At 32.6% G+C, this 15645-nt stretch overlaps 1 protein-coding gene across 3 annotated transcripts; it reads left to right on the top strand.

Moving 5' to 3' along the window:
• The first annotated feature begins 4998 nt into the window (after positions 1–4998).
• LOC102602880 (SPX domain-containing membrane protein At4g22990-like) lies at positions 4999–13171 on the top strand. Of its 3 annotated transcripts, none has more exons than XM_006358795.2 (11): positions 4999–5275; positions 6895–6953; positions 7531–7651; positions 8316–8627; positions 8905–9009; positions 9140–9594; positions 10087–10391; positions 10804–10979; positions 11512–11702; positions 11901–12034; positions 12734–13171. In XM_006358795.2, the coding sequence occupies exons 2-11, from the start codon at positions 6901–6903 to the stop codon at positions 12970–12972; spliced, it is 2091 nt and encodes a 696-aa protein (XP_006358857.1). In that variant the 5' UTR covers positions 4999–5275; positions 6895–6900; the 3' UTR covers positions 12973–13171. The 3 variants fall into 3 exon arrangements, with proteins under 3 accessions (XP_006358857.1, XP_006358856.1, XP_015169635.1); XM_006358794.2 differs by having other exon boundaries at positions 10801–10979; XM_015314149.1 differs by lacking the exon at positions 4999–5275 and adding an exon at positions 6675–6793 and having other exon boundaries at positions 10801–10979.
• Positions 13172–15645: the final 2474 nt, after the last annotated feature.

The following is a 15645-nucleotide window of genomic DNA, read 5'->3' as shown; positions in this document are numbered from 1 at the left end:
GTCCTCTACCATCACCACTACTAGATACTATACACAATCACCCAATACAATCCCATTGACACCCACAATCGAAATGATTGTGTTTGAAACGAGCTAAAATAGTTGACATGATGTGAAATATATGATCATATAGTCATCCATCGGTCTGACTAAATAAGATTTGTGTTGCATATTAAGCATTTAAAAGAGTCAAAAACTCCTTACGAGATTTTTTTTTATTTTCAGAATTCAAACCCGAGTCATTTAATTAAGGTCGTACCACATCTTTGGGTAGGTTATTTTGTCTATTTGCCAATAAGTTTTCATTTTTTATTATTTGTAATTCAAAGGAGTCCCCCACGTAATAGTGGTTCTTTAATTGACTCGTAAATGAATGGAGCCCTCTAATATTATTGTCAATCAAATTGGGTAGAGAGCTGAAATACAAGGTCACAATTTCATTCTCATCTAGTGATCATTCTTCTTTGGAAAATTTCCTCCAAAAAATATATTCATTAGGATATTTGTTTAGCTTATGTCCATATAAAACAAGACAACTTTTCGCAACATGTGTGAGAGGTTAATTTTTCAGACGTTCATTCAACTTGTTGTATGATTGCGGGAAAATTAACAAACTTAAACTATAGACAAATGGTGTTAGGAACAGATCTGAATTAGTTGGATCAGTAATATCCGGATATCAAATGATTGAAATTAGTTAGACATTACATTTTAGGCTCAGTGATGATATAATCCAAAAGATAACCTCTCAATGTCTGTGAAGTTAAAACGGATAATATAATCCCAAAGATAAATTCTCAATGTCCTTGAAGTTAAAATGGATTATACATGTCATGAATTTGAACCGTGATTAGACACGACGAAAAGAAATGAAAAATTATTGATGAAGACACCAAATTGCCTTTTATTTTAAATTTGTCATTATTTATATTAATTTTCTTGTATCTTTCAAATAGCATACCGTACTACCGTATTTACTGTATTTACTTTTCAACAATTTTCGTTGAGTTAAAAGGAAAATGTAAAATCCTTTGAAATTAAAGTGCACAAAAATCCAACATGTGAAAGCAACATCTAATAAAAAAAACTTGTTGGTGTAAAAAGTACGAAAAGGAATGAAATGAGTACGTTTGTAATTTTTAATATACAATGATGTCCAGTGTAGTCTTCTCCTGCAACTTGGGTAAGATGTACGCAGACTTTATCCTACCTTTGTGGGCAGAAAAATTATTGTTGATAGATATTAAATTTAAATTCAAAACGATTTGAGAAATAGTGTAATTAATAACTATAATTCCAACATTTTAGGAAGGTTTATGTAACCAGCTCAAAAGTTAAAAACGGAAATAGTTTAAAATGTAACTTATTTTGATTAAATCAAGTGATATACAGTAAGAAATTGAGGTATTTGAAAGAAAAAAGAAACAAAAGAATCTCACATATTATATAAGAAAGGACATTAAAGAGAATTAATGACTTCGAATTAAATGGTGTGTCGTACTATAATTTAATGCAATAAAGACATGATATATTACTATTCAACTAAGCATGTAGTACAATAATTTAAAGCAATGAAGACATGAGACATGTTAAAATCCAAGTCGGGCTACATTATACCGAGCCTCAAAAAACATGAGTATCACATAAACTTAAGTTATGTTTTATGAAATCATTTATTTTCCTCCTTTTCTAATATGAGATTCGTTTAGAGTAATATCATGTTAGAATAAAAAATAATTTCATCAAGAAAAAAGAATGGAAAATGAAAATGAAAGTTCAAGAGGAAGTGACAAGGAGAGGCCAAACATTAATAATAATGTTAAGAGTATGGGTAGATAATTAGGCCTAGCTACATCTAGAACATGTGTTGTCCCTACATGATGGTTGGTTTCTATAAGTGACATTATATTTGATTAGTAAATAAATAGAGCCAAACACACTTTTTCTTCGTTGAATAATCATAAGTGGTCCCAACTTTACCAGCTCTAAAGGTGTATTAATTAATAAATTTATTTGCATTTAAGCGATCGCAATATGACTTTGATAATATAATGATTGACTTGAATAGGAAGGAAATGTACGATAAACAATAATTTTACTGACTCGATCTAAAAAAATTGAATCATACGGCTATTTTCTTACTCCTATAATTATGGAGTACGTGCTTTTATTCCATTGCAACCATAAGGCTTCTAAACTCATAATACAAAATCATTTATATTTTTATTTGTCAAAATCTTGTTACCAATAAAGTATATATATGATATGATATGAATATAAATTTGAATATGAATATGAAAGCAACTAGCTCCTACGTACCCGCCCCCACACACACCAAAAAAAGTTCCTAGTAAATATGTCTTTTTTTGGTTTTCGTGATTTTTTTTCTAATAACATAACCTCAATATTTTTAAGTTTGATTTGGATCACATATAGTATAATAAGTCAATAATAAATACTTTTTAAGTTTGATTTTGGATCGCATATAATATAATGAGTTGATAATAAATACTTTTTAAGTTTAATTTTGGATCACATATAATATAATAAGTCGATAATTATGATTTATTGATCGACTTTAACGTATATATTAATGATGAGAATTTATGATTTCGATAAGAATGAAAACTCTTGCATGTTTAAAATGAATAAAATTGTCTAGTATGGGCCAAAAACGACATGTTCATCAGAGCTGCATGTGATAATAGAATATTTGCTAGATAACAATATAATATATAGATCGAATCTTTGTGAGTCGGTATGTTTGTTTGTCTATCTTATTATTAAAATAAAATAGATATTGGATGAATTATTTTCATCATTTCGAATAATTGTTGCATGAAAAAATGCTACTGAAAATGTACTTATTAATTTGGGTAATTATGAGTTCAAATAAATATGGGTTGTGTTGCAGTGGTGAAAAATCTTTATCATTAACTAGAGATATCGGGTTTGAGCTTTGGGTACGGAGAAAATCATGTTGAGAGTGTCATCCACAAAAGTGTAGTGTGCGATTCGAAGTATGAAATAATACACTGACATATTCATTAAGAAATTAATAATTGATATGACTATATATATTTTACACACTACCCTTATTGATTAATGCTAATTAGTATTATGTCTTGAGAAATGATTTGATATATAAATAATTAATATTACGAAAAAATATAGAAAAAAATAATTATTTTTTCTTAATAGATAAAAATGAAAATAATTTATAATGTTACTTCTTTTTAACATTCGATTACTTGTAATAACATACAATAATTATAATAATGAGATCGATGCATTCACTTCTTTTTATTTTGATTAGTTGAGCTTTAATACTAATATTCGATATCGAATGAGAATTTTTTTTTAAAAAAAATCAACAATTATAATGTAATTTTGTCATACTAGATTTGTGTGCCCCACCAAAATACTTTTTTTTTTCACGTGGTACAAAATAGTGCAGAATAAGATTTGAAAAGTAATTATAGACCCAAATCACATGCATTTGAAAAGTCAAAAATAAGATTTACTAATTCGTTCTCAACCACAACAAAATAATTTCATTTTAATTTAAGGAAACATAATAAGAAGTGGGGACAAATTAATTATTGAATAACGAGTCAAATAATCTTCTCCAATTACATATCTTGGGAGTTTCTTTGAAGAAATTAAATTGGTTGACTAACAAGAATTATGAAAATAAAAATAAGAAATGTGATAGTTTGAATTTGTGCCTTTTTTTTTACCAAATATAAATAAAAAAAATAAGAATAGCAAAAAAAAATAGATAAAAAAAATAAAATGGTAAGCACCTTCAACCTCATAGATCCTTAAACAGAAGAGAAACATATAAAGTAACACCGCAAAAAAAGTTCATTAAAGAACATATTCTTTTGAATACACTCACTAAGAAAAGATTGATATTTCATTTATTTGCATTTGGTGAAGGTTTAAATCTTAATTATTGAGATGTTCATTAAATAATTTTTTTTCTTTAAGATTTATCTTAATTATTTAGATTCAACTTATTAAGTGTCTGTTTTGTTTTGTTTCCTTATAGATCTCTTAATGAAGCCAAATAAATCAAATTTATAACAAAGTCTTATGTACTATTATTGAGATCATTCAAAATAATACACTTTATCTTAATTCAAATGATCACAACAAGTCTTTTTTTTTTTTATCAAAAAAGTCATATTTGCTGTTTTTCTTATTTAGTTAATGTAATCACGTGTTTATCGTTCGAATTTCCTTTATCCTCATTAATTCAACTCAAACCTTTTACTTTCCTAAACTAATCAATACAACATTTGAGTTGATAAGCATTCTCATGATGTAATGTTTAATTAGTACAATATCAGAAAATATTATCAGACCAATAACAATACTAGTATATGTACTTATTATAAGATAAAATGTTTTTATAAACATTTACACTGTATCATATTTGATTTTCAATGTTTTTTAGTGCAAGAAATAACCGTATCAATGATGTAACTTATGTGGAGTTCTTTTCAAAAAATCCATTATTGATATATAACTTCCATTTGCATTTTTCATACTTTTAATTTTTTTTTTAATCCAAATAGAAATATTCAAAATATTATTTTTTGACTGAAATAAAATTTTGTTCATATAACATTTAATTTCATATCAAAAATAAATAATGTTAATTATTCATTATTCAGAGGTAGATATACAAGGATATTTTAATAATTCAGATGATTCAGATTTAGGGAGGCTTAAAAAAAGCAACAAAGAAGAGGAGATTGCCATCAACTGATGGATCTGTTTCTTCTTTAATTAGATGTCTCGATTTGAGTATGAAAAAATTATTAGTGAGAGTACCTTTGTCCTAATGAGGCTTTATGTGGTGCAAATTTCAAAATTATCGATCTTGGACTTAGGTTTCAATATGGATATCAACATAAATTCTAATACGGATATCGAACTGTAGATACGGAAGAAAAAAAAAAAAGAAGAGATCTCGTGTGCTGAGTCATTTTAACAGCCATATACTCCCTTCTCACATCTTTCAACACCTCCTCCTTCGATCAATCAATCATTCTCCCATCTCCTTAATGCTCCAGCTCCCATACACACAGGGAGAGTATTTCGAATATTCGAATCTAAAGTTTTGTGTATCAGAAATCTCGTGAAGATTCCTAATAGCTCTCTCTGAAACTTTTGCGAAATCTCGTCCAGAAAGATAACTTTCTCTCTCTGCTCGTGTTTGTTGATGCTTATCTAAGAGCTGCTTTTGGCGAATCGTCATCCTCAGGTAATGCGGAGAAATGCTTTCAAAAGCAAAACGAGTTTCAGTAGTTTGAACTGAGATATGTATGCATGCGCCAGAGTGTATTGATTTGGAACTCTCAACTCTACTGCAAATTGATCATTTAAGCTGTGTTTATTGCTGAATTTTGGAATTTTGTTTATTCGAATTTTGACTAGAACGGCGTGGCTGTTGAAGTATCTGCCTACTCCATTGGTTTGAGCTAATATCCTGTATTTTTTTTTAGTAAAATTTTTTGTTGATTGAAATATCTGTCAACTTCGACGCTGTGTACTACCGGTATTCCTCTTTAATTCGGTGTTTTTGATTGGAATTTTGGGATTTCTTTTCGATTTTTCTCTAGAATGGCTTAATAAGTTTTTTTTTGTTGCGAGTGAGCTTCTACGTTTTTTTTTAATGTGACTGAGTATTCAGCTCGATTGATGTGTGTGATGTTGTTTGGTTTCGACTTTTATGCGTGTGTAAATGTTTTTTCTAATGGTTGTGGTAGTAGTTGTTGTGCTGACCTGCAATTAAGATGTCTAAATGTGTAAGTATGTGAGTTTTATGCACGTTGAAATGCAAATGGTCATTATAATGCTATTCAGATTTGGTATTGATTGTTAGGCCCAATAATTTCATCTCAGGAATTTGTCATTTATTGATATGATTGTAACTTGTAAGGTCTCTAGTCCTAGAGGCAGTAAACCTGGTATAGTCTCTCTGCACAATATTGATTTTATGAAGGCCAAAAAAGAGGGGAAAAAAAGGATTAGTGTGGAAATAACATGGTTATATATGAGAGTGAAAGCTTTGGCATAACGTGTGAGGAAAGAAAATTGCCTAGTGCGGCTTACTTCTCCTGTGTGGTCTGTGAGCTATTGCACACAAGCGGGTTTACACTGTGCGCACTCAAAGGGTAACCGCTACAGGTTCCCTTGCCATAAAAAAAATAAAATTGCTGCAAGAATATGAAGCAACTATTCACCCAGAGATCTCTTCAGACTCAAAATTTGCTAAAAAGTTTTCAAAATCTTGACTGATATAATTGTCATTTTAGTTCTGCATAAATTACAGTAGTTAAGCATTTCTCTTCAATTGTGAAGCTGACCTGTCATGTTTTCTTTTTGTATGAAATCGGGGGATGTTCCGAAGAAAATGTGTTATTTGATTATATTAATTAAAACTATGCATGAAGAATGTGCAACTTATCTTTGGCCACTGTGGACAATGCTTGGCCTCAAACTTGAACTAATAATTTCTTTTCCTCTGGATTTGTCTCTGTTTCATAAGTTTTTGTTAGCATATTATGATTTGTTGACCCATAATAGATTATGTGTAGTAAACTATGGTTTGGTGATGCACATCAATTATGCATTACAGAAGATTTCATTCTCCAAAACCATAGCAAGAATTTGACACCTATAGGTGATCAACTGTTTCAGTAAGAATTGTGCTAAATTGAAATGGGATTGGTGTGATTACCTTCTCAATTTTCATCAGCCAAACAGTTCTAGCTTTATGGTACTTGAAAACAGTTTCTCATTGTCCAATTTTCTGCTTGTCTTTTTCTTTTTTTAAAAAACTGATGTCCTTGTCTTTCTCCTTTTCTTTTGGTTATACAGTGAAAAATGGTTGCTTTTGGAAAAAAGTTGAAGGACAGACAGATCCAAGAATGGCAAGGGTATGCTGAACATCCCTTATATAGACCTAGTTGTTGTAGCGTTCTTTCATTTAAACTTGCTGGAAACTAGAGCATGCATTTTCTTTCGCTGGTTTACATTTGTGATTTGACTACACAAGGTAGTTTCCATGGGAGCATGTTAAATGCATTTCAACTTGCTACATTTGAGAGTAGTTTTTCCAGTGCTAATACAGTTTAAATGAGTGACATGTAGTGAAATCGTAACATCAGCTGTATAACAGTAGAACACAATCTCTGTAAAGAAGATCTGGACAGTGTCTTAACTGCAAATTAAATGAGTGACTGTTAAATTTTAGAAAAAAACAGCTAGCAAACTTGTGGGAGGGTTAAGGAAACACATTACTTTGTGATAATAAAGAGACAAGACAGACTTATGTAGAGACATGTGAAGGGAAATAGCTAAACAAAGAAATATATTAGACCCTACCTCCTTAAGGAAAGGAAACAAGGAAAATCAAAAAAACTTTGCATTGAATCCAGAGACATATTTGTTTGTTTTGTCAGAATTGACTGGTTTTTGTATACTTGATGAGCTTTATTTTTTTCAACTTTCCAGATATTACATCAACTACAAATTAATGAAGAAAAAGGTTAAGCAGTACGATAACCAAATTAAAGCTGGATCACTTGATCGTCGACATGTTCTTAAGGATTTCTCACGGATGCTAGACAATCAGGTAAGAATATGAGGGTTGTGCACTAGCATCTCTTATGTGCATATCAGCCATATCAGGTTAGGGTTGGTTTGTTGATCTTTTCTGACAGATTTTCCTAACATTTTGTACTGTAAGAGTAAGTTATGAGGCTCACCAATGCATTTGTTATTCTTTAAACAAAAGTTTGATCTCTCTTGAAGTACCTAGTCCTACTTCAACTGAATCAGGTAAACTAGCTGCAAGTTCTTTTAGGTGACTGAAAAAGGCACCCCTTCTCCCAAATACTGACTATGTGCCGAGTTTCTTTGAGAGTGATTATTCAGTCTCATCTGAATAATTAGCATGTTATGGAACCCTCATCTATTTTCCGCCTCCTCTTCCCTGGGAGAGCAGTCATGGTTCAGTCCATGCCTTCTTCCATGTTTATTTCTTTCTTCTGGCTATTGTGTCTTCTCTCCCCTCCCCAGCTCTCTGTTTGTGTTCTGAATAGGGATTTGGATAGGTCAATCGTCAATGGCAGTCTTCAGGAATTAGCCTGATTTTTTCTGTTTGCTAATACCTTATTCATGTAGTGGTTAAAAGGATGCTCCTTATAGGGAAGAAACATTCTGTCACACTGTGGGATCTATATCTTTACTTAAGAAGGAAAACATGAAAGCGTCTGTAATTTTCTTAACTCTTGCAGATTGAAAGAATTGTTCTGTTTATGTTGGAACAACAAGGAGTGCTGGCGAGCAGGATATCTGAACTTAATAAACAGCAAGAGTCTCTTCAAGAACAGCCTGATATATCCAAAATAATCGAGTTGCGAGAATCTTATAGAGATGTGGGACGTGATCTTCTGAAGCTTCTTTTTTTCGTTGAAATAAATGCCATTGGATTGCGGAAGATCCTCAAGAAATTTGACAAACGTTTTGGGTATCGATTCACTGATTATTATGTCAAAACCCGGGCTAATCATCCTTATTCCCAACTTCAGCAAGTTTTCAAGCATGTGGTAATATGATAAACTCAACTATAGCTACTTTATTTTATTCATCTTCTTCTACTAGTAATAACATGACTGCTGCAGTTCTATAGCATCAACTACTACTGCAATTTCTAGTTGGCATTTTTAATGAGGAAAACAAAAAAAAATATTGAATCTTCAGTATTCGTGATGAGAAAATGTGTGTTTCCTTCAGAAATTTGATACATTTGTCCAAGAGAAAAATCTCACTGACAAATGACAATAGTTCAAGGTGGGCGCTACTGACCATGAATGCTGATTGCAGGGGCTAGGGGCAGTTGTTGGAGCAATATCTCGTAATCTTGCTGATCTTCAGGACCGTCAGGGAAGCTACTTGTCAATTTATGACCAGCCTTCTCTTCCGCTCCAGGTTTTTCTCTATATCCGTTGATCTTTTCGTATTATGCTGATTTCGTAAATCCTCTGTGCATCTTAGTTTCTTGAACAAATAATTTTGAGGCTTTCCCTACTGTATTCTTATATATTAAATTGTTTTGCAGGATTCTGTTGTTGATTCATTGCAAGCAGCTGTTGATAGATTAAGTCATTCAACAAACTTCCTTAACTTTTTGGCCCAACATGCACTTATCATGCAAGAAGAGTTTCCAACTCCTGTTGAGGAACAAGTTGATGATCAGAGATACCATTTTATGTCACTTATCTTAAACTTGGCAAATACCTTCCTTTATATGGTCAATACATATATCATTGTTCCAACAGCAGATGATTATTCTATGAGCCTTGGTGCTGCTGCAACAGTTTGTGGGATTGTGATCGGTGCCATGGCTGTTGCACAGATCTTTTCCTCTGTGTATTTCAGTGCTTGGTCAAACAGGTCTTATTTCAGACCTCTGGTATTTAGCAGTATAGTTCTCTTTGTGGGGAATATCATGTATGCACTGGCTTATGATCTCAAATCAATACCAGTTCTCCTTATTGGTCGAATATTTTGTGGGTAGGTCTCTCTCTCTCTTCCCAAATCTGTGCACTTATGCATGTGTTACATGCACATGGTAAACTGTGATGAATATATTTATTTGGAATATTTTAGGGGTGATGGTAGGGTGTGGAGAGAAGAATTTAACATCTTTTAGACAACTAATCTTCCGCTATGTCAAAGATGAAAATTGTGTTGAATTGATTTTGGAGAGTGATCTGAGGACTTCAAAGGAAGTTTTGTGTTTAATAATTTTTAACAACTTCACATAATATACTTTAGTTGCAGCATGCTAGGATAATCGTCAGTTGATTCTCGTGTATCAGTGGAAGTAAAACATTTGTTTTGGGGACCAGGTAAACTAACTACCTTCAGTCTGGAATACTACAGGGTCATATGAGTGAAGATTCAAATGAAATGATAGTCGTGAATTCAGTAAACCATTTGCTTGCCCATCTTCATACTACATTCTCATTTCATTCCATCTCCATTTTGTTCTTGAATTTGCAGTTTGGGTTCTGCCAGAGCAGTGAACCGACGTTACATCAGTGACTGTGTGCCCCTTAAAATCCGGATGCAGGCTTCAGCTGGATTTGTCAGTGCTAGCGCTCTTGGGATGGCATGTGGCCCTGCACTTGCTGGGTTACTCCAAACTAATTTTAAGATTTACAAGTTGACATTCAATCAAGATACTTTGCCTGGTTGGCTCATGGCTTTTGCATGGTTAGTCTATTTGATATGGTTGTGGATCTCATTCAGAGAACCTGCTACTGAAACTGAAGTGAACACTGGTCCTCAAGAACCTGCTAATAATGGTATGTTGAACTTTTTGTTGCATGGTATTGGCATGATCTTGTCTCTTGTAGATAAGAAGGTATGGAGGTCGAGCATTAGGGTAGAAGGTTGGTAGGTAGACGAGAGTTGTCATATTTTATGTGGGAGAGACACGGGGCTAGCCTCCCCTCCTTATTCGTAACCATATTTAGGAATCACATATTTTCTTTGTTATTTAATGTTTATTACTATTTTTTGCTCTATTTGCTTTGTATCCTGTTTTTTGCTATCTTATTTTCTTATAATCATGCTTTGAATTCTTCTTTTCTTTTGAGCCGAGGGTCTATGGTCCACAACCTCTCTACCCATAAATTAGATCAACCAGGGAAAAAAGTTTGTCGAAATGGAAGAGCAGGAATGCTTATGGTTAACCCTTTTTTTTTGTACCAGTAGAAAATGATGTCCTTGAAAATGGCGTTACACAACCATTGCTCTTAAAAGTGGAGGACAATCAACAAGATGATGAGAATGACCAAGAATATGATGAGAGTGAAGAAGCTCCTGAGGAATCTCGTCAGCCAGCCAACTCTATAGCTGAAGCATACAGATTACTTACACCTTCGGTGAAGGTAAGTTTCCAACTCTGGATAGAGTCCATTGAGTAAAAAAAAAAATGGGTTATTTATATTGCTTGCATTCCTGCTTAATTGCTGTTTTTCTCTTGGGAGTTATCCACAACTTGCTCCCTTGTGTTTGTTGAACTTTGGAATTCTTCATTTTTGTGAAGATTGTGATAATGATGCCAAAGACGAAATAAGGACAGTAAGTAGGACATGAATGTAGTTTATCATAATATATATACCTATAATACAGACGGAGATTAACAATGGTGATTTGCATATTGAAAGCTGTGCATGGTTAGTACATAATCTTGTCTTACTAGAAATGAAAATACAACTGGCAAGTAACTGTATGTCTGATTGGGCAGTGCCTTCTCATCATAGCCAAGAGAGAAATCAAGAAAAAAGGAGAAGAAAATGAAAAGGATGGATCACTCTTTGTATGCATATGGAAAAAAAATAAGCATATTACGTATAGTTTAATTATGCTGTAAGATTTTAACTTTAAATGAATGGTGACTGGACTCTTTCATCTTTCCAGGTTCAATTATTAATCTACTTCATGCTGAAATATGCTATGGAGGTTTTACTTTCAGAATCCAGTGTTGTTACGACATATTACTTTAGCTGGTCAACGGGCACTGTGGCAATTTTTCTTGCATGTCTTGGCCTCACGGTTCTTCCAATAAATGTTGTAGTTGGGAGCTACATAAGTAATATGTTTGAAGACAGGTAATATCTTTTGCACCACAACATGCTTTGGTGCTTACTTTCTGGACACGAGGCCAGATTTTCTAAAATTTTCCTGGATATAAATTTTTGGTGCTCACATTGATGTATTATAATGAGAATGGAATTCCAAAACTACTATTATTATGTATTTATGTTGAATATTTGCTATGGGATTCTGATAGTTTCTTCGGCTTGCAGGCAAATTTTGTTGGTATCTGAAATTATGGTTTTTCTTGGTATACTTGGGAGCTTTCATATTGTAAGCCCATACACTGTGCCACAATATGTCTGCTCTGGGCTTATAATGTTTGTAGCTGCTGAAGTGTTAGAAGGTAAGACCTCTCCCGTCCTATTCTTTTTTCCTCATTAAGAGACATATGTGTTGTCGACGGAACCTATCAATATGACGAAGCAAAATAAGGTTACTAGCTCTGAGTGGCTAGTGAACTGAATTAGAGTGGTATCATAACATTCTAGATTCTCTCAATAATTCTAGGTTTCTTTTCCATTTCTGTCTATAATGAACTACTAGTTCAAAGATGATATTTTTTAAACTCTTCCGATAATCAACCTAGTCTTTGATTTCAGACTAGGATTAGTGGTTTACATCATCATAACTTGGATAAGTGGATCCGTTACTGGGTGACGTATGTCTTTATATTTACTTACTCCTTAAAAGAATGCTCTCCTAGAAAACTGATTCAGAGACCTTAAGAACTCTTTTGAAGTAGTTTTAAAACCTCATTTCTTATAATAGAAATAAGATTTTCAATCTAAGTGGATTGAGGCACAGATACTAATTGATGAAAAAAGACAAGTTGGACTTTTCACTACTGATTCCTTCCATTATATCTTCAATGATGAGCCTAACCCTGCTGAATGTATCTTTCTTAACCATTCTTGAATTGGATAAACCGAACTCTCTAGCATAAACTACGAATAATTCAATCGTGATGATGTCTGGTATTTTCTGTCATGTTTTACACTACTTGCATTCTTAATCTCTCTATTTATTTGGTTGACGTTATCAGGTGTCAATCTATCGCTCCTCTCTCGAGTAATGTCATCCAGACTTTCTCGTGGAACCTACAATGGGGGTCTCTTGTCAACAGAAGCTGGCACATTTGCTCGGGTGATTGCAGATGTAACCATAACCCTTGCTGGGTATTTGGGACAGAGTAAGCTCTTGAACGTCACACTCCTCCCTTCACTTTTGATTTGTCTAGCCTCCATTATCGCGACCTGTTACACGTACAATTCTCTTTACTGAGCTCCTTTTGGATTCTTAAAATGTAGTCGACCATTATAGCATTATCACCCCCTCAATTCTTTTCCACCTCCCTTTCTAGTTCATTAGCTGAGTTGTCCTTGTGTAGGTACTTTTTCCCCATGTGTAATATTGATGTAAATTTTCGGTTAATAACTAGTTCATTGATTTCTTTACTTTCAACTAGGTTCTTATTATTCAATATCTGTCTTGTTTGTCCTATGGGAAATTTCTTTCTATGCAACTAAAATATTGAGCTGTTGTTAATTCATGTGGGAATTTAATAGGAATTACATACTTTATAGAAGTAATTGTGTCACGAATTTATTAGCACCTGTATTTACGCCAAAATGCAAGACAATTGGCTTTTATACACACATTTATTACTTTAACTATGGGTAGACAGTGTATATTCTTACTTTAATTTTGTACCATTCAATTATTATGGTTAAATTGTTTGGTCCGATTATACATTGGATGTCGGTAAGTATTTAACACAGGCATGGTGTGACACCTTAGCTTGGATAAGAGTCCATACTGACAAAATATATGAGAGATGTTGGGTATATAAGTAAATAGAATATATGCCCTAGTGATGTGGTTTAAAGATATACTAGCCTAGGTCTAGAACAGACAATAACCACTAGCAAACTAAGCTCAAATCTCTCATTATTTTTGTCGATGTATGTTGTGGGTAAACATTTCTCCCTTCTTTTTGGGTTGTTTTATAAGGAACAACATTTTTTTTTATTTTTTCATATTCTAATACTTCAGACTTGAGTCATTCTTTTAGAAAAAAAAGTTTCACTATGATGGGAAGTAGCAGCTACGTGCCACCTCCACCTAGCTTACCTCATTTAATTAATTTCGACGGTCAATCTGCCAACTATTTGTGTCGTTAATAAATGTTGACAAAAATTTTAATTGTCCTTGTACAAACTGACAATACTAAGCTAAAAAGAAAAAAGAATCACCAATTTAGTATGACGATCATGGCCTTTCGAGAAGGTTCATGGAACTATTATCGACTTCTTACGTCGTTAGCTGGATTTAGACATAAAAATTGTGAAATTTGAAGTTATCCAACTTCTTTAGCATTGGCTCAATGAGTCCGTATTGGAAGGGGACAATTGTTCAACTGGTCTATATTTACCATACACAGTATTATCATTAATTAGATGTCTCGAATTTGAATTCTCAAAATTTTGAAATTTCTAGTAGGGAACGTTTTCCCTTTGCCATACACGACACTAATTTGGATTTACAATATGTATTGTTTAAACAAAAAACAAAAAAGCTGATCTACATTTTAGAGTTGACAACTTTGTAGAAGTGTATGAATAGAGTAATATAAGTTTATAGAAGCCAATTAAGATTGTATTAAATAATATTTGGTCCCCCAACCTTTATTTTTTGTGTGGTCAATTTAGATCTTTTGTTGCTCTACAATTCATGGTTGGAAGTTGAGTTGTACTAGTTAGACACCAATAAAACTTGACTACATATTCATAAATTTTGATGACTTATTTTCAATTGTCCTTTTTCAAATTGGGACCCTTGAAAAGAATTAGAGATGAAAAAAATTAGTATTTCACCGCCAATCTATATACTATTTATTTAGTATAGCATTTGAGATTAGAAAAGAGGTTGGTTGAAGGTTTTAGCGGTTCAAAACTCAGCGGAGACAAAAAACACTAGGTGATTCTTCTCATCTGTTTTAACTTTGATGGATAGAGTTACCTTATTGGTGGGTGTAATTAGTCGAGGTACGAGAAAACTGGCCGAACACCAAATGTCATTAAAGTTGGTTGAAACATAAAATATGAACAATAATTAATAAATGCATTGTGACCTCAAACTCAAAATAGAGAGAGATTGAGTTATGTGGTTGAAGATGAATTAGTCTACATGGAAATATTGGTGAGTTTAATTTCTCTCATTATAATCTTCAGCTACTCAAAACAGTTGTTACAATATCTCATTATTAAAACAATAAAACCTACCCCTTACCTATATACCCTACATAGATCACACTTTAAATTAGTTATGAAATTCATCGATAATAACAGCTTGTAATGAATGTGATTTTCTTATAATCCTCACCAATTTGTCATTTAATAAGATTCACGATGATTTTTTTTATAGTAAAAGTTGTTTGTTTACTTATTTCGTGGTTGATAAGAGAAATTTATAATCCTCGCTAACAACTAAAACTTATATACTACCTTCATATAGTAGATTAGTAAAATCAATGTACAAGTGTTGTAGAAATCTAATTACTATGGTCAAGCAAAAATATGTGCATGTATATTTGTTTATAAAAAATAATCATTGAGACTATAGTTCAAGTTAAAGATTCATAAATTGGACACACCATTAATATTAATGGTATTAAATAGACGGATTGAATTGAAATTAGGCATGTTAAAATGAACTGAGTTAATAAATGAACGTGTCATTGACACGCTCGAAAGTTACTTGATCTAAAATTGGTAAATATTTGGTCATAATTCAACCCACCTAGTACTTATGTGCCCGTTTGGATGGGCTTATAGCTTCTGTCTTATAAGCCAAAAATTGTAAGTTAGATATCTTTAACTTATAACTTTTGAGTTAAAAATAAGTGTTTATAAGCACCTTTTGAATCCCACTGAAACATTACAAAGGTGCTGACAA

Source organism: Solanum tuberosum, unplaced genomic scaffold (genome assembly GCF_000226075.1).
Source record: "Solanum tuberosum cultivar DM 1-3 516 R44 unplaced genomic scaffold, SolTub_3.0 scf00281, whole genome shotgun sequence".
Classification (NCBI taxonomy): Eukaryota; Viridiplantae; Streptophyta; class Magnoliopsida; order Solanales; family Solanaceae; genus Solanum; species Solanum tuberosum.
The sequence above is the reverse complement of the archived record's forward strand: the minus strand, read 5'-3'. Positions and strand labels throughout refer to the sequence as shown.

Excerpts from the sequence above, each read along its gene's own strand:
- LOC102602880 (XM_006358794.2), top strand. The coding sequence starts at position 6,901 with ATGGTTGCTTTTGGAAAAAAGTTGAAGGACAGACAGATCCAAGAATGG. Across the intron at positions 9,595-10,086 it reads ATTGGTCGAATATTTTGTGG|TTTGGGTTCTGCCAGAGCAG; the intron begins GTAGGTCTCTCT and ends TTGAATTTGCAG. Across the intron at positions 10,392-10,800 it reads TCAAGAACCTGCTAATAATG|TAGAAAATGATGTCCTTGAA; the intron begins GTATGTTGAACT and ends TTTTTGTACCAG.